General features: G+C 40.5%; 1 protein-coding gene and 1 pseudogene across 3 annotated transcripts in view; one reads left to right on the top strand and one right to left on the bottom strand.

The window, feature by feature from the left end:
• Positions 1-1,374: 1,374 nt before the first annotated feature.
• Positions 1,375-19,573, bottom strand: part of CenG1A (Centaurin-gamma-1A) — a 462,307-nt gene continuing 444,108 nt past the window's right edge. The window contains exons 1-6 of one of the 3 annotated variants that reach the window (XM_065223471.1): positions 12,622-12,720; positions 11,244-12,548; positions 10,930-11,169; positions 10,746-10,863; positions 3,141-3,498; positions 1,375-3,073 (exon numbers count right to left, since the gene is read on the bottom strand). In XM_065223471.1, the coding sequence (XP_065079543.1) occupies positions 2,810-3,073; positions 3,141-3,498; positions 10,746-10,863; positions 10,930-11,169; positions 11,244-12,548; positions 12,622-12,685 (2,349 nt within the window). In that variant the 5' untranslated portion in view covers positions 12,686-12,720 and the 3' untranslated portion in view covers positions 1,375-2,809. Of the gene's footprint in view, positions 3,074-3,140; positions 3,499-10,745; positions 10,864-10,929; positions 11,170-11,243; positions 12,549-12,621; positions 12,721-19,573 lie in introns of those variants that run through there. The other 2 variants (XM_065223466.1, XM_065223458.1) reach the window with 2 other exon arrangements.
• On the top strand, positions 8,679-10,531 carry LOC135702317 (zinc finger protein 883-like; annotated as a pseudogene).

The raw sequence follows: 19,573 nt of genomic DNA, 5'->3' as shown, positions 1-19,573 counted from the left end.
CCAACCGGTCCGTACTCGTGTTTATTTCAGTTACCATGGGGACGTAATTTGTGATTTGCCCCGGTCCCTTTCAAATTGTATAATTATTTATGTACGGCCTTAAATTTGAAATGACGTTTCACATTCATCTAGTGATGGCTGATCTTCATTCGAATAATCGATTAATCGATTGACGAACCGAAAAGTAAAATATTTGTTATCGGTTATATCATGCTGATATAAGCATTAACTTCTCCAGAGGATCATCACCCATCGTTTTGGTCGGAAAAATGACAACCTAGCGAACAAGAAATAATCGATTAGATGTTAATCGAATAATTTAAAAAATGGGACATCTCTGATTTTGGTGTGGTTGTTTTGATAAAAAAGAGCGCAAAATTTCATCTCTACGTAGGGGGCAGCAAACTCACAAAATTACCTTGCATACGGGGGTATTCATTGGATGAAAGGGACCGTGAAAGTGGTCAATAAAATAGAAGGTTTTTCTTCTGACAGTTTCATCTTAGTATTCTTCTTTGGTTGAACTCTCTAAGTAAGAGTACAATAAATTGAAAGAGAATTCTTAGAGTTCAAAAATGTGTTCTCCTGTGTAGAAAGCTGACTGCCTTTTCAAATGGATAGATAGCGTTCTCTGCAAAGTTTCTTCTGATAATATTTTCTACAATTTTTCTAAATATACTAACTCTTCATATAATTTTTGGCAAGGTGTAAAATTATGAAACTGTCCTAATATGAAAATTTACCAGATATTATGGAGATATGTGCTTCATGCAGGACTGAAGCCCAAAAATATTATTTATAGGACCTTTTTTCTCAATCTATTCGGGTCATAATTACTGCGACCAAAAAATCAAAAATAACTCCAAATGACACAATGACAAGCGATCAATAAGCCGAACGATAACGCTTTGTCAGAAATGGAAGGCAATAATGATTTAATGTCCTGAACCATGTATATTGCAACAAAACAGGCAAGCCATATATCTAGACCAACAATTGAAATAGGCGGAACAACCAAACGTTGACAATGACTTTAATCGCAAATTTCTGGAGAATAGTATCTGGTAGCTCGCCCCCGCATACTAACACCACTAACAGGTAGGGGTAGTGTTAGAATGCGTGGGCGAGCTACCAGTTCCGCCAAATTGTCGATCAAATGCATTGTTTACAAAATCTAATACGTCCCTTCGAAAAAGTAACCGACAAATATTGTTTAATAATTTAAATATCCAAGTGTATACGCACCTGTTCATTTTTCCATTATGCTCACGTTGTCAGTTTTCAGCTCCACCCCATGGATTCTTCATAACCGGCATCGTACAGTCGAACTCCGCTTGTATTAAATATTTTCGCATAGATTTTTCGCTTGCATTTTCTTCCACTTTGTATCCTCCTTCTTCCACACCTACACACATCTTCCACTTGTTTTCATCGTTTTCCTTCCAAACATAATTTGCCTATTTTACTTGAATTGAAAGTTGATCATTCACCTGTCGCGTTTACCTTGTTTGTTTGTTGGTTTTGTTTGTTCTGTCACTTTCTCTCAGTTTTGGTTTATGTAACGGTGTTTAATAATTTTTGAATCACTATCCTATTTCTGTTGCTGCTTTATTCTTGCTTGCTGTAGCACACCAACGGCGCGGGATGGGAGGAAAAGGTACTCTTGCACTTAGCAGTTGCAGGATTGGGTTTCTCTATCATTTAGGTATCAACTTACTTTCAAATTGTGTCTAACCGGAAATGCCATCATTATAGGTAGAGGTTTTCTTTTTCTTTCGATCGAGGATTCGAGGGACGCTTCATTGGGGGGCGTGAGGCAATCTCTAAACTGCGCTGATATATTACTATAATAGGATCTGATATTTGTTTTTCTTTTTCGTTTGTGTTTTCTGATAATAAGAATGTTTAGTAGTAACGCTACGATTTCTCTGTGTTGCTCTGATCTAAATCCTCAATAAGGTTAAGGGTGCTCTTTTCTACTATGCAATTTCTGCTCGTTAATTCTCTGTTTGATAATTTTTGCTAAACGTAACTCGTTAAAGGTAGTGTTTTTTTTTTCAAAGCAGATTCGATTAGTTTTAGTTTGCTGTTTTTAAGAGTACGATTCCTCTCTGCACACTACAATTTGGCATTCTTTGGGGGGTAGGTAATATAGGTAGTAAAATAAGGACTTAAACACTCTGTTGTACCGGGTCGATAAAAGTTGTAACGAACAAAAGAAAGCGATTTCTTTGATATGAATTCGATTAGTAGAAACAACATAAACTAAATAACAAGAAATTGGAACTATAAAGAAGCAATAATGATAAAATTGTGAATTTGTGGAATAAAGTGATCAAATCAACAGTGTACTGTGCGGTGATTTTACTGCTCTTTTGTTTTAAGTAAGCGGTGCGATCTTGCTCTAGACTTATCAAGCCAATATAAAGCTTTTACAACTAAACCGGTCACATTAATTTACATACAGGTTCATTCGAGGGGATAAGTTATGCATTAGTATTTACAGAAAAAAAATAATCCAACATAAAATTAGTCTCAGAAAAAATCTTTACATAAAATAACAAATTTCGAACAGTTGAACCTCCAATCTTACACCTAAGTTAAATCCGTAAGCCGAGTCACGCAACTTAAACAACTAATAGGGGTCCTTAACTATTCGTCCTTCTTTGATGAATATTTTGCTTCCTTTTGTTTAAATAGAGGGATCACATTGGTTTTTTCTTCTTTTTTGTTGAACATATTCGTAATTTTAAACTAGGTTTTCGTCTAAATTTACTACACACGAGAAAGAGAGCCTAACTTACTTGCCTCAGATGATGTTCGAGGAGAATTTCTCGAACGTACCTTGATCGATGGTTTCCCTCCGCCGGGGAAGGGTTCCGCTGGCCGTGAACGGAGCCGGATCCGTGCAGCCCAGGCTGGTCAGGAGTTCGACCAGCGCCGAGGTGGTTTCCACGTTCACGTGGTGCGGGGTATTGCTTGCTTGACGGGCCGCGGCCAACGAGTTGGCGGCCTTGGCGTACGTTAGACACGATCGGCCCTCGTGGTCGATGTGCTTCAGGTTGGCGTGATGCTGCAGAAGAAATCGGATTTCGGTTATAAGATCTTTCGACAAATGGAAGAAGCATTTAACAACTCACCCAAATCAACAGCTGCGAGATGGCCAGGTTCCCGATGGCGCACGCCAGATGCAGGGGCGTCCTCAGATCCCGACCGCTGACGGTGGAATTGATGTGTTCGCCGGTGGCATTCGCCAGCAGGATGATGATGGCCTTCATGTCCGACCGGACGACGGCTTCGCGCAGTTGCTGACCGATCGGTGGCGTCGGGTTGAAGGCCGGCAGGAACTCCTTGGCTTCGTACTTTAGCCGGATCCAGCTTTCCTTCTCCTCCCGCGAACTGGCCGGGGTAGGTTTCACCCGACCGCGGGTGTTCGATTCCCACACGGAGTTGGCGAGGCTGTTGCCGATGGCGAGCATCACGCTGAGGTGGCCGGGACTAAATGGGAAGAGAGAAAACGGTGCGAGGTGTTGAATTGGTGTCGGTTGGACCAAGAAATGGGTAAACGGTGAACGTGTATTTTTATTCGCTGGTAGAACAAGCTTAGAGAAATTTTCGTGATAAGGCCGGAGATCTAGTCAGACAAATCCAGGGATGCCAGATTAGATGACATGTCTTCATTTTAAATCCTGTGAAGGCTTTTATTTTCCGCAGAAATTTTGAAGACATAACCTATATAACCTTTTTGTATAACTGGTTTTGGTTGTCAACATAATTCAATGAATCTGTGTTACATGGCGAAAGAGCAACACAATAGTTGGGTAAAGAAGAATTGCATTATAACACTCCATTGCCTGGAAATGCTTTCGGAAACGTGGGGCTTTAGGTAGGGATAAACGTCGCTAGAACTATTCTACAGTCACAGACAGTCAAACGCAGGACATTCCTCAAATCCCCTCATCCATCAATGCATGAGTTGGGTAAAGGAGTGCGCATTTGATTAGTATTGTCGCATTAATGGTCTTTCGCTCGATTTCAACTTCTGTTCAATTCACACTGCAGTACTCTTGAGGTACTATCAATCTATCCTCTTCAGAACTTTCTCTGGCTTATAAATTATCGCACAAAAGTTTCATGTTGATATTAGTATAGGATTTCCTCCCAACTCTGATAAAACTCAAACTTTTTAAATCAAAACTTATCTGAAGTTTTAGAATCTTAATTTTTTCCCTAGTCAGATTTATCTTGGAACATTTCCCAGGATTTCTTTAGGATTTGTTCAAAAATTTCTTTAAACCAATCTAAGAAAGTCATCGTGGGATTCCGACTGTCTATGGCAATACCCAGATAATTTTCTTCAAAACACTCTAGAAATTATCTAAGGTAGTTCTGAAGATGGGGAATGAGAGGAGAATTTCAGAGAAATCTAAGGTAATTTAAAGGAATTTCAGGGAGGGCTTGGTAAGGGAATTCAAAGTTAATTAACACTACGACAAATTGATCGATACAACCCTGACAATGCCCCTAATAATCAAATTAAAGTTGTTAATAATTATCTATGCAACACTTTAGCTACGTAATACCATAGAGGTAACTCTAAGACCACTGGGTCCCGAAGAAAATCATTATTATTTTTGGCTCACTCAGTACCAGAACAACGGTCCCAAGCAGTCGCAAGCTATTTCACTCACCCCTGCATGTTCTGCATGAATCCACACACCCCTGATGTTATCTGTCAAACTTTCATAGCGAATCAAAACAAACATAGTGTAGTAATAGAATTTCAACTAGAATAGTGTACGTTAATCGTTTGCTTGGGACCAATAGGCTACTAAAGTGGTGAGCCAATTTAAAATCGTTAGTTTCGTATTGATTGTTGGTAATACTACGCCAAGGAGGGTCCCTTCTGATACATTCTAAACATTTTCCAGTAGGAGATATCAATAATAATTCAAAGGAAATTTAATTTTGGGGATAAAGTCTGGAAGGTGCACAAATTGGTCAACTTTAAATTGGTGTATTTATGTTAAAAATGCTTCCAAAAACCTGAAATGCTGCATTTGGAAGTTGAATGTATATACAATGGTTGCTTTGATAAGTTTTCACCGTTTACTCTCCAGTTTTCAAAATGACGTCCAAGCAAGAGGAGCAGCGCGTCAAAATTTTGCTCGCGCAGCAAGAGAATCCGACGTTCTCACACGCCAAATTGGCAAAATTGCTGGACGTGGTCAAATCGACCGTGACAAACATTTTAAAAGTGTTCGGGGAGCGTCTGTCGACCGCCAGGAAGCCTGGAAGCGACGTCAATCGTAATCCGGACGTGGCATCGACGACGAAGAAGGTGGCGGTGAAATATAAGCGGAATCCTAACCTCTCCATCCGGGACGTCGCTGGCAAGCTCAATGTCTCCCATACTACTGTGCAGCGGGCAAAGAAACGAGCCGGGTTGTCGACGTTTAAGAAGGTGAAGGAGGCGAACCGAGATTACAAACAAAACACGGTCCCGGAAGCTGTATACGAATCTGCTCACAAAGTTCGATTGTGTCGTCATCGACGACGAAACTTAAAGGGTGATATGGTCAAAATTTGGTCAATATCAACTTGACGTATTTCTTTCAATTTTGCAATTAAAAAACCTGAACACCCCTCATTTTGAAGGTGTGTGTGTGTAGAATGTTGCTCCTATTTTGATTTTGGAATTCACTCTTCAGTTGTCAAAATGCCGTCCAAGCAAGAAGAGCAGCGTATCAAAATTTTGCTCGCGCATCGCGAAAATCCAAGCTACTCGCACGAAAAGTTGGCAAAATCGCTAAAAGTTGCCAAATCAACCGTTACAAATGTAATTAAAGTGTTTGGGGAACGTTTGTCGACAGCCAGGAAGTCTGGATCGGGGGGAAATCGAAAACCGGAAGCCGCTGAGACGACAAAGAGAGTTGCCGGTAGTTTCAAGCGAAACCCTAACCTCTCTCTCCGAGATGCCGCAAATAAGCTGGGTGTATCGTCTACAACCGTGCATCGAGCCAAAAAACGAGCCGGACTATCGACTTACAAGAAGGTAGTGACTCCAAATCGCGATGATAAACAAAATACGACGGCCAAAGCGCGATCCCGGAGGCTGTACACGACGATGCTGACGAAGTTTGACTGCGTGGTAATGGACGACGAAACCTACGTCAAAGCCGACTACAAGCAGCTTCCGGGACAGGAGTGTTATACGGCAAAAGGAAGGGGAAAGGTAGCAGATGTTTTCAAGCACATGAAACTGTCAAAGTTCGCAAAGAAATATCTGGTTTGGCAAGCCATCTGTACCTGTGGCTTGAAAAGCAGCATTTTCATAGCTTCCGGGACTGTCAACCAAGAAATTTACGTGAAAGAGTGTTTGAATAAACGTCTGCTGCCTTTCCTGAAGAAACACGGTTGTTCCGTACTGTTTTGGCCGGATTTGGCATCTTGCCATTACGGTAAAAAGGCCATGGAGTGGTACGCCGCCAACAACGTGCAGGTGGTTCCCAAGGACAAGAACCCTCCCAACACGCCAGAGCTCCGCCCAATTGAGAAATACTGGGCTATTGTCAAGCGGAACCTAAAGAAGACCAAAAAAACTGCTAAGGGCGAGCAGCAGTTCAAGGCAAACTGGCTTTCTGCGGCGAAGAAGGTGGACAAGGTGGCTGTACAAAATCTGATGGCAGGGGTCAAGCGTAAGGCCCGGAAATTCGGATTTGGAAAAGCGGAAGCCTAACTGAATATTTTTCCTGAATTTTATACTAATTGAACTTGAAAAAGAAATTTAATTTGATTTTTTAAATAAACGATTTCACCGATTTACACGCGTTTTCCCTTAACCAAATTTTGACCGTATCACCCTTTATGTGAAGGCGGATTTCAAGCAGCTTCCGGGACAGGAGTTTTATACCGCATCAGGAAAATGGAAGGTGGCTGAAATTTTCAAAACCATCAAACTATCGTAGTTCCCGAAAAAATATCTAAAACGCGGCATTTTCATTACTACGGGAACCATCAATCAAGAGATCTACGTCCAGGAGTGCCTGGAAAAGCGGCTGCTACCATTCCTAAAGCAACATACGATGGTACGATGCGAACAACGTGGTTGTGGTACCCAAATACCACAACCATCCCAACAGCCCAGAACTCCACGCTATCGAACGGTATTGGGCCTTGCTCGAACGGAATCTAAAAAAAAAACTAATTAATCCATGGAAAACGCGAGCAGAAGTTTAAATCTAACTGGCGTTCGGCGGCGAATAAGGTCGATGCGACCACTGTGCAAAATTTAATGGAGTTGAGCGAAAGACACAGCAGTTCAGATTCGGGGCAAACCAAAAGAATAAACGAACATTTTTCCTGTAAATAAATTAATTGAACTACTAAAAGAAAAATAACAAGATTTTTGTGATATGAATTCTGACTGAAAGAAACGATTTTTTTGTCGACCAATTTTTGCGCGTTCCAGTCTTTATGTAGCTCAAAAATAAAATTCTTGGCTGAATTACAAGCTAGTTTGAAGTTAGTTTCAAGGGAATTCCTAGGAGACACATAAAGAATGTTTAGTGGTTTTTAATGGATTTCCAGGATGAATGCAAAGGTGATAATTCAAAGGGAATTTTGCACATATCTCCAAAGAATTCTGAGTAGATTTCCAGGAAGATTCGTAAGAAAATTTCAAGAGAATTCTAACAAGAGTTTCCAAAGAATTCCAATGAAAAATTCATGAAAATTCAAAGAGATTCTCTCAACGGCATTTTTGAGAAGAATTTCAAAGGAAATCTGAAAAACAGTCCCGGAGCATTCTGGTGTGAAGCACGGGAATCCTGTGTATAATGCCTAGAAAATTCTGAGATAAACTATAAGGGCCAATTTCAACACCTCCGCTTAAATCTTGAACCAGGTTTACCCATATAGTGAAACCTGGTTTAACCTTCCTACTGCATTGGGGTCAAACACTGGAAACGCTGTGTAATTTTTTCAAATGCATTAGGTTTAAGAATTGTCTGGCGTCTGTAACAAAAGCATTCAAAGTTCAAAAAATACAAAGTTACTCAAAGTGCCGGACATAGGACATCAGAAAGCTTTTGAGATAGCAAAGTTAACGGAACGCATACTGTCTGAAACTTGGAAACCTGGAATTATTTAGAAAAAATCCCTAGCTCTAGGACTTGGCAAATAGGCAGTCAAAGTGCGATGTGACGAAACGGCGATAATAATTTATTTTCTTCCCTGGTTTTCTGGTTCGTTTTTGAGTTTTATTCGGTTTTCGTTGTTCAAAATTGTGTGACTTAATTTCAGTTTATTGCAAAGTCCAGTGCATCTGCTAGAGAGCCACCATGTCCCGGGAAATACAAGTGCACGTTAAGAAGGGAAAAAAGTTCCGCTTAAATGTGTCCGGTGCTACCGAGCAAGATGTGTAGTTGGTGCAGGTCGACGAAAATACCCAGGACACGGAGGGTCTGAATGTCGATTCGCTGGCGGAAGAACATTCCGAACCAAATCTGGTGGCAACCAAGGATGGAAGAATGATTATTGAGATGAAACCAGGCAGGACATGTAAAATTTGTAATGTAACTTTTACATCACCCGAGGTTTACAAAAAACATACGCAAACATGCCGGGAGAAGATCATCGAGTTCAACGATGTTCTACAAAAGGAGAAAAATGCAGCCATGATTGCCCAGCCGGGCGAGGAGTTTTTTAAGTACTGCAATCCGAATCCGGAGAATCACTCCGGCTGCGGGGAAGTTCCCAAAGAACTACTTCCCTGAGAAGTGTGCGGAAAAGAATTCACACGTTTCGATAACCTACGGGAGCATCTTCGCTTCCACATGGGCGAAGGCAAACGGAAACGTGACTACCAGTGTCCGTACTGTCCTAAAGCGTTCTATCAATCGTCTTTACTGAACATTCACATTCGTATCCACACCGGGGAGAAAGCGTTTCCGTGTGATTTGTGCTCGAAATCATTTCCGTCCACCGGAGCGTTGAGAAAGCACCGTCGATCGCACACCGGCGAACGTCCCTATCGTTGCGATCAGTGTTCGGCCACCTTCACGACTCGGGAGACGTTGAACAGGCATCGCAAAACCTACACCGGTGAAAAACCGCACGAGTGTACGATCTGCGGTGAACGTTTCATCCAGGCAACGCAGCTTCGTTCGCACATGTTCCATCACACCGGCGGGAAAGGGTTCGAATGCGACGAATGTAAAGTCTCATTCAACCGAAAAGTGCGTTTGGAGGAACACGTTCGTTACGTCCACCGGAAGGAAGCTCCAATGGAATGTGATATCTGTTCGAAAACATTCACCCGCAAGGAGGATCTCAGCCGTCACCCGGACACGCACAGTGTTTCAGGAAATTATTCCTGCCCGCAGTGTGGGAAATCTTTCGTGTCCAGAACGGCGCTTAAGCTGGATCAGCGAACCCATGAGGTGGAAAACCATGGATATGTCCCATTTGCAAACATAAGTTCATACGTAAAGATTGTTTACGAAGACATATGAGGTCACGTCATCGTGATTGTCCTGAAGAAATGTTGGTCATTTCTGAAAAGGATGACTCCACCATAGATGTTCCACCAAAACAACGGGTTCTGTTAGAAATAGAAGAATTCGACGAGCAGGAAGAAGAAGAAGTAGAACCCGAAGAGGACGAACAAATGCTGGAAATCCACGGAGAAGTCTATCAAATAACGCCGCTTGAAGACATCGAGTTGGTGAATATCAATGGAAAACCTAAGGTAGTTAAAAAAGAAAAGGAGATTAAGGTTTTGGATGTAGTGGAAATAGCACCGCCAAAATTGGAACCCACACTCGAACCTGTACCTGAACCTGAACCTGTACCCGTAGCGGTTGAAATAAAGAAAATAAAGAAACAGAAACGGAGTATTTCGGTAAAACCTAAAGATATACCGTCGAACGAAGAAAATTCCCTCCTAGTTCCAATTGCCGAAAAACCGGTCAGCCTGGATATCCCTGTTGCGTCTGGATTAGTCGAGAAACCACCAAAAGAGCGCAAAAAGCGTAAGCGAGCCGCAGAGGCTGATAGTGTTCCGGCAGTGCCACCGACCAGGATCAAGGTCGAACAGGAGGAATCCATCCCCATCTTTTTGAGTGATGATGCCCTGCAGAAAAAAGTGTCGGAGCTTTAGTGTGTGCTGATCGATGAAGAAGTGCTAACGGAGTTTGGCTGGCCAACGGCTCCCGTACAGGATGTCCTGAGCGACGTAATCAAACGTGGACAAACCGGCAGCGGATGCCGAAGTCGGGGATTGTAGCACCCGCATGCGTGAAAACACCAAGATTCTCTTTGCCCTCACGATGGAGGATGATAGCATCAAAACGTTGCTCAACAATCACACCATTGACGAGGTGATAACAAATGTTTTAAGAAATAAGTAAAGCGGGCTTGTCCCAGAGAACTGGGTAGCAATAAGTGCAATTATTCCCTAGAGAAGGCAAACGCTAACAAGAATCACATTGAGGCCTTTGATTGACGTTACATTTATTATTAATTTTTATACATTTATGTGCGTTTAGATTCTACACCGTATAACATTTTAAGAATAGGTTTTCCCCTGTTATTTTCGATTCCCGGTTAATTGAAAGTCTACTTAGGAGTGGGTTTGAAATTCGCCGTAAATCGTCAGGATTACATATTTTGACTTCACTTGCAAACAACAAACAATCTCAACATTACTAAGAAGCACCAACGAAGAAGTAACAAATACTTACGGCCACTCATCCAGCCCCAGAGATCGCACCTTGCTGATATGCGAACCGAGATTTCGGTGCACACCGGAGCACTCGATACACATCAGCACACCCAGGTTCAAACTGGCCCATTCGGGATCTACAACAACAAAAAATCAACAATTTAGTATTGAGCCCAGCTTGCTGCATGCTCTAGAATTCTTACTCGGCGAATCGCAGTCCACGCAGTACCCATTGCCCGGCACCCGGCTCCGAATGGACTGCATCGAGGCAATGTCGCTCGGATTCAGCGGTTTCGATTTGGACGATTCGATGCCCTGGAGGGATTTGAAAATCTCCTGCTCGATCACCGACACCCACTCGTCCCGTTCCTCCGAGTTGGACGCCTCGAAGTGCCACTGCTTGTTGTCCAGCGATACGATGTAGAACTCGAACCCATCGGAATCTGCGTTGATTGGAAAGATCGTTGATTTTAGTAGAAGAAAAAAAAAAAACCCGCACGTTTCATTATAAACCTACCATCATACTCGTTGTTCTTCCCCACGCCGCTGCTCTTCATCCGGCGGTGTCGCTTCTTGACATTCGGCGTCTGGGCGTCCAGCTTGCTCGTATTGCCATCCGATCCGATGAAGCTCTGCGAGTTGCTATTGCTGATTACAATCCCTTCGTCCCCACTGGTCTGGGAATTGGACTTCACCGGTTCCCTGAGGGTATCGAATGCCGTCAGCAGCACCTTCTCCGTCAGCTTTCGGTCCTTGGCCAACGATAAGCCACCGATACCCTCGGTCAACCCATTGCTGTTACTTCCCTGTGATCCTATCGATCCGGTCATCTTCCCATTCATGGCCGGTGCTGCATTCGCTCCCGTCAGGGCACTGTTGGTAATGATCGATTTCGAGCCTCTAGGTTTCTGTCCCGGTACCTTAACCGTGACGTACTGTAGCGACACCTCCTTCCCGTGCACGTCGTCCATGTAGTCATGCAACGAGGGATGGTACGTCAACCGTCCGTCGTCGCAAAGCGTAACATATTTCTTCTTCCACTCCTTGTTCAGCGACTTGCTGCTTCGTTTGTACAGATAACCCTGCTTGATCGGGATGGCCCGTCCGCTACCGAGTTCGCCATTTTTTATCTTATCCTGTTGTTCCTTCTTCGACGAGGAAGGAATGAACAGATTCGATCTTCGCCGGCTCTTCCTCGACGTGGTCGGGGTTGAGGTTGGCGTCGGTAGTTCCTTATCCTTACCTCCCCCACCACTACCGGTTCCACCACCACCCCCCGAGTCCTTCCCCGATGGCGGTATCAATCCCAACGGTTGCATACTGTCACTCGACACCGGATGGCTTGGCGGTACAAACTTTGCAATGTTGTTGTTCTCGTTGGTCAGCGCCAGGAGGGTCTGCTGGGAGGTTCCATGCGAGATCGTTCCCCACTTCTGCGGCGGATGGGAATCCCTCTGCGATAGGCTCAGATGCTGAGTTTCATTTCCCAACAACTCTGAGCTGATTTTGATAGGAATGTGATGACTCGAAGCGGAAAGAACGTGGTGCCGATGCGGGAGGGTCATATTTCCCTGATTCTGCTGTTGCTGTTGCTGCTGCTGCTGTTGGGAATTTGAATTGTGATGGCTTGGTGAGGAACTGCTCATCGTGAGTCCACTGGCTGGGCTTCCCGTTGACGAGGAGAACCCATTGGTGGGACTAGGAACGGTCGGATGAAAGCTGGCCACCCCCAGCCGAGTGCCCTGAGGCGTCGTTGGTCGCGAGTTGGTTGGGGTGATTACCGAACCGGTTGATAAACGCTGATGAACGATCTTCTGGCAGGCTGAAATGGAAATGGGCGAAAATTGCACAATTAGAATTAGATTTTCCCAAATGCTTACAGTTGATCGGTGTACAATATCTTCGATAGAAAGGCATCTCCTTGAGCGTAGATGTACGCGAAATCAGTGATTCAAACATCAGCAATTCGAAAACATAACCAAACCGTCCAAACACAAAGCGCAATAAAGAACAGACTCGTTCGCTGCGGCAGTGTACGTTTGTGTTGTAGTACTTGCATATGCTGCCATGGCGCACTCATACAGGACACGCCGCATCCCGTTTCTACGAATTATGTACGGGTACCTTTTGTGTTTTGTTTATTATGTACATATGCTGCTATGTGTTCCTTCCCCCATTTATGTTTATTCCCACTTTCATCCGTACACACGTACCTACAAGAGGTTGGTGTCTGTGCCCTCCGAAGCATTGCGTGCTACACATGCAAGCGAAGGACGAAGGACGATGGTTTGAGGGATGGCCGACAGAGGGATACGCTCTAGTCCTTATAAGGATCAATGCCCAAAAAGGATGTTATGCCGGTTTCTGTATTTGATTAAGCAACCGTTTGCATGTCGGTTGAGACACGAACCGAAACGGTTGGACACAACACTGAAAACGAGGCCAAGTCAGAGAGTGAGTCACGTTTACTTAGAGAATGAGTCACTTTTACTCATTCAAATGGAGAAATTTCTAAAAGCGTAAGTGATTCAGCGCATGAGTAGCCTACGCTCCATACGAATGAGTAAATGTAACTCACTCTCTGAGTAAGATTCGTTTTCAATGCAGAAAGACGTCGTTTGATCTAAGTTTAAGAGTCTTAACAAACTCTGTTATGATTATTTCATTATGCTTTTCATTCTCCTAATTTTAGTTTTCTGAGATCCTATATTGGTGATAAGTTTGTCAAATCCTGAAATTGTCTTCATCAGTTTTGCAAGTACCTATTTTTTTTAAATTTTTGTATTTGCCTATTTACAATTTATCTTTTCCTTTAAATTTATTTTCATTGATTTCAAACTTTGCCAGATTTCTCCAAACATATGTTGGTCTAATTTCTTGGCTCAACTCAATATATAAGCAATTATTTAATTTTTGTGTGTCGAAGATCTCTTTTATTTTATTTTTTCAAAGTTCGATAACTCCAATATTTGTCTCAGTCCTATAAGATGGAAAAATATTTACAGTACCAGAGCCTTAAAATTGGAACAATTGATTTTTAATTTATATTGGACTAAGATTATGGCAAGACCCAGGCAAAAATTATATTTAAAATTAAGGTACTTCAACAAATTTTCGTTTATCTTTGACTAAGAAAAATTTACGACTTTTCAGATTTAGAATTGTTTTTCGAAAAAAATCAACATAGTGAACTTGAAAAATAATTTGTCTTCTAAGTTCGGCATATCGACAAAAATTCTAAATCTGAAAAGTCGCATATTTTTCTAAGTCAAAGATTAACGAAAATTTAAAATTTAAATTTTTAAAATTCGTTGATATCGGAGTCCAAGGTCTTAAACACAATTATTAAACACCTCAAGTCCGGCACATTTTTATTTTTAAGTTTGAGAATCTTGATTATTCTTGGTCAATTCTGGGAATTGGAATCTTTTTGAAGTTAAATCTTGCATAACTTGCAATGTCCCAGAATCTTAAAAGTTTCTCTAAGTTCAGTAATTGGTGGTCAAAGGCTAGTTCGTTCATTCTTCATCTTTTTCGCATTTCAAGCTTATTGCTTATCGCATATTAGCTTAATGCGTGCTCTCAACTTAGTATTCTAAATGCACTTCCACAATTGTTAAAATTGAGAGCTTTCGATGCCAATACCAATGCTGGATTTGTATATTGTGTGGCAATAGCACAATAATGCTCTATGTCCAGGGAAGTCGAGAAAATTTCCAATCCAAAATATTCCCTCGACCGGATCGGGAATCGAACCCGCTGCCTCCGGCTTGTTTAACTAGGCTATGAAACCAAGTTCAATGCTCTATTCAATAATGTCTCTTTAAACTGTCCACGCCAAGTTCATCGGTGATAAATTATTTGTTCTGAAATCCCTATAAAAAAAAAGACCAACACATGTTCTGATGACAGCGTCTTGATATTTTCAAGGGCCCAATAATTCCGAAGATCGGGATCTCAAACAAATGTCGAAGTCTGAGATATCGACAAATTTTCAAAATTAATGAACATTTTTCTAAGCCTCAAAATCCAGGACGAAGCCTGAGTCTGTATTGAAAAAAATATTCGGAGTTCAGCATCTACAATGACATATTAACTAAGATATTTTCCATCTGATGGTACCAGAATCTGGTACTTTCCAAGTACCGGAATCATCAAATTTTTTAAAATCTGGTATTTTGACTTTTTTTTTAAAGGAAACTGATGAAACTTTGGAGAAATTCTAAGAACTTCAAGAATATACAGAGAACTTCAAGGACGTGAAGAAAACTTCAAAGAAGTTCAGAGGAACTTCAGCAAAATTGTGGAAACTCTGTGATAATTCCAAAAAATCTCCAGAGCAATTTCTAGAACTTCTGTGAAGATTAGAGACCTTTAGGGCAGTTCAATTGACTTTTGCAAAATAGCAGGAACTTTACAGAAGTTGCCAAAACTCCAGGAAAGTTTAATTATGTTACGTTAAATGATGGAAAATTCTTAAAACTTCAGTTTAATTCCAACATGCTTTACTTTCAGGGAAAACAGTGGAAACCTTAAAGCTGGTTCGAAAATTTCAAGGAAGTCCAGAGATATTCAGAACAGTCCCATACATTTCTCGGCTATTCCACGAACATCATCAGGAGAATAGTGAGAACTTCAGGGAAGTTCCAAGAACTTTAGGGCAGTCCTAATTACTTCACGAAAATATGAAACACTTTGAAGAAGTTCCAAGAATTTCTGGGACGTTTCTTGAACAGACTGCGGGAACATTGGGAAAGTTTCCAGAACTTCTGGAAATGTTTTGGACTCTTCTTCAAGAGCATTAAGAACGTTAAGGCGTTCAACTAGTTTCTGATGATCCTTATTATTATTTTAGGCGGAGGTGTCATCTGCCAAAAAAAAATTCTGAGGGGCAGAAAATTGCTCTAATGATCCTTGAATGTCTGCAAAGTTTCCTTAGCTTTATTTCCTGAAAATTTTCTCATCTTCTACAAGCTTCCATCACTTCCAAGTTCAATATTTTATAGTTCTCCCAATTCTATCAGGATGTTAGATCACCCATGACCTCCAAGCTTTAGGAATGGCTTTGAACCCTTTCTACGGATTTTTCTAAAGTTCTGAGCGAAACGAAGTTCCTAAAACTTCCGGAAAGTACCACAATCAAAACCTACAGTTCTGAAGATCATGATAAGCTTCTACAATACTCGCGGAGCTTCTATAACTTTGGCTGAATTAAAAAAAATATCTCACCATTGCTATGACGTTTTACGAAGTTCCTGAAATATATACGTAATTAGCTTAAATTAAACGAAATTTTCATGATTCTTATTAAGTTAGCTGCATTTCTTCAAATTGCCCTGAAGTTCCTAAAAACTTCTAGATTTTTTACAGAATTTCCAAATGATATTTTAAACATTTCAGAACGTTGAAGCTAAATGAACTTTTGGGAAATTCTATAAAAATAAACAAAAATGTCCTCTGAACATATCTAATGAGATTAAAGAAAAATCACTGAACTTCAGCGTAGTTCCTTGATTTTCTGCAAAATTCGTTTAATTTCGCTAAATTTATCGCAATATTGGACAAACTTTTCTGAACTTCTACGAAACTTGCTAAGTTCTATAAAATTATCTGAAGTTTCATGTTCAACTGAATGTCTCTGAAGTTTTAAGTAGGCTTTTATAAACTTAGCTGAATTTTCTGAATTGCTGTACTTCTAGAATGTTTTCAAAACTTCAACACAGTTCAATGAATGTATACGCAGCTTCCATAAGTTCTACAATGCTTCTTGAAGGTCTATGAAGCCTATGAATTTGGATCTTCAGAACAGGATTGGGGAACCTTGTTGTAGTTAAGTGAATTTTGTTTAATTTGAAAAACTTCACTAATTATTACTTAAAATAGATCAAGAAATTCCGTGAAAATTCCAGAAACTTTGAAGAAGTTCAAAACATTTCGCAGAAAATCAACGGAATTCTAAAAAGTTCAGACAACTTTGCGAAGTTAATAGGAATTCTAAGAATTTTGTCAAGAGAATTACATACGCGTATCACATCGAGAAACTTCGCAAAACTTCCTAGTGTTGAGATTTTTTTGATGTTCAAGGATCTTCTTAGAATTTAAACGAAATTCACTTAAACTGAACGAAGTTTCCCAAACTTTTATAAGGTTCCCAGTTGTATAATGTTTTCTCGTGAATTTCTACAAAGCACACTCAATTTCTACGATTTTCTTGGATTTTATTCTCTTCGAAATTAGCTTAAAATTTCCTGAATTTCGAAGATATCCTGTGAACATCACTAATAAGATTAAAGAAAAATCACTGAACTTCAGCATAGTTCCTTGATTTTCTACAAAATTCGATAAATTTCTATAAAGGTCGCTAGTTTATCGCAATATTTGATGAAGTTCAACAATTTATTCTGAACTTCTACAAAACATTATCTAAAGTTTCATGATCAACTGAATTTCACCGAAGTTCTAAGAAGTTTAATGAACTCCCACAAAGTCTGCTGGATATCTGTAAACTTAGCTGATTTGTCTGAATGGCTGCACTTCTAGAATATTTTCAAAATTTCATTGCATTTCAATTAATGTCTACGAAGCTTTCATAAGTTCTACGATGCTTCTTGAAGGTCTTTGAAGTCTGTGAATTGGGAACCTCATAACAGTTTGGGAAACCTTGTTATAGTTAAGGGAATTTTGTTTAATGAAATTATTTATTATTATACTTAATTCCGTGAAAATTCCGGAAACTTTGAAGAACTTTAAAAAATATCGCAGAAAGTCAACGAAATTCTAAAAAGTTCAGAAAACTTCGTGAAGTTAATAGGAATTCTAAGAACTTTGTCAAGAGTACTACATACGCGTACCATTTCGAGAAACTTCGCAAAACTAGTTCTGAGATTTTTTTTAAGTTCAAGGTACTTCTTAGTAATTCTTCCAAATTTGTAGAAGTTATGGGAATTTCATAATAGTTCATACATACTGACGTTAAGCATACTTTTTAAAACTTTGAGGTTTGACTTAAGAAAATGCTGGAAGTTGATTGATTGATTTATCTTTATTAGGGAGGCTTTCAGCCTGGGGCTGGTTCGCCTCCACTGCTGGAAGTTTTGGGATCATTGTTTCGATATTCATAGGAAAGGTTCAGGGTCATTTCTGAACTTTGTAGATGGACAAAGATGTTCTAAGATCTTGGATGAATTGAGATAATAAAAATAATAGTTAATAATAAATAATAGAAACTTGGAAGAAGTTGATGGACCTTTATACTGCCGCTATTCGCATAACAGTCCAATTTTCCATGGATTTCCTATTCACATGGTATTGTTATGCGAATAGCGGCAGCATAGAAGTTGATAAAAAATTTACAGAAGTAAACATAAAGAAACTTCGCACGTCATCGCAGACGCAATTTTGATCGGCGCACAGGTCTACTTCCAGGAAGTCAAGGAATCTTCAGAGATGTCCTCCCTAGAGGAAATTTGTAAAACTTAAAATAAGTTCCAAGAAGCTCTGGGAATCTAGGTACAGAGATCTTCCAGGCAGTTCCAATAACTTTAGGGATATTCCGAGAATTTAAGGAATATTCAGACATTCGGGGAAGTTTAATGATCTGTAAGGGTATGTTCCGGAATATAAAAGACAGTTCCAAGAATTTTAGAAATATTTCAGGGAGCTACAGAGAACTAGAAAGAAGATTGGAAACCTTAAGCGAGCTTCAGGGATGACAAAAGTTTCTTGGAAGCTACAGAGGAGCTCTTCAGGAGAATTGCGAGAACTTTGGGAAAATTCCACGAACATCAGAGAACCTCAGGGCACTGTAATTAGCTCCAATGAAATTATAGGTTTTCTGGAAGTTCTGAAAAACTCAGGAAATTTTCGGAAACCTTTGTAAAGTTCCATTAATTTCAGAGCTACAGAGAACATTTTCAGTAGAATTTTGAGAACTTGAGGAAAATAAGAGAACCTCAGGTCAGTTAAATTAGTTCCAATGAAATTATAGGACTTCTGGAAGTTCTGAGAAACTCAGGACATTTCCGGAAATTTTAGTAAAGTTCCATTCCTATTTTATTCATTTCAGAGCTACAGAGCAGCTATTCAGGAGAATTTCTAGAACTTTGGGAAAATTCCACGAACATCAGAGAAGATTTGAGAACCTCAGGGCAGTTCAGTAAGCTCCAACGAAATTATAGGACATCTACAGAGAAACTCTTCACGATAATTGCGAGAACTTTGGGAAAATTCCACGAACATCAGAGAAGATCAAAGAACCTCAGGGCAGTTCAATTAGCTCCAATGAAATTATCGGACTTCTGAAAGTTCTGAAAAACTCAGGAAATTTCCGGAAACCTTAGTAAGGTTCCATTCCAATTCCATTCATTTCAGAGCTACAGAGAATCTCTTCAGGAGAATTGCGAGAACTTTGGGAAAATTCCACGAATATCAGAGATCAGGAACCGCAGGGCAGTTCAGTTAGCTCCAATGAAATTATAGGACTTCTACAGAGAAGCTCTTAAGGAAAATTGCGAGAACTTTGGGAAAATTCCACGCATATCAGAGATCAGGAACCGCAGGGCAGTTCAGTTAGCTCCAATAAAATTATAGGACTTCTGGCAGTTCTAAGAAAGTCAGGAAATATCCGGAAATTTCAGTAATTCCATTACTTTCAGAAATACAGATGATCTCTTCTGGAGAATTGCGAGAACTTTGGGGAAATTCCACGCATATCAGAGACGATCAAAGAACCTCAGGACAGTTCAATTAGCTCCAATGAAATTATCGGACTTCTGAAAGTTCTGAAAAACTCAGGAAATTTCCGGAAACCTTAGTAAGGTTCCATTCCAATTCCATTCATTTCAGAGC

This window comes from Ochlerotatus camptorhynchus, unplaced genomic scaffold, assembly GCF_037179485.1.
Source record: "Ochlerotatus camptorhynchus isolate MF236.1 unplaced genomic scaffold, CSIRO-AGI_Acam_v1.1 ptg000017l, whole genome shotgun sequence".
NCBI classification, from domain to species: Eukaryota; Metazoa; Arthropoda; class Insecta; order Diptera; family Culicidae; genus Ochlerotatus; species Ochlerotatus camptorhynchus.
This window is presented reverse-complemented; position numbering and strand designations above follow the sequence as displayed.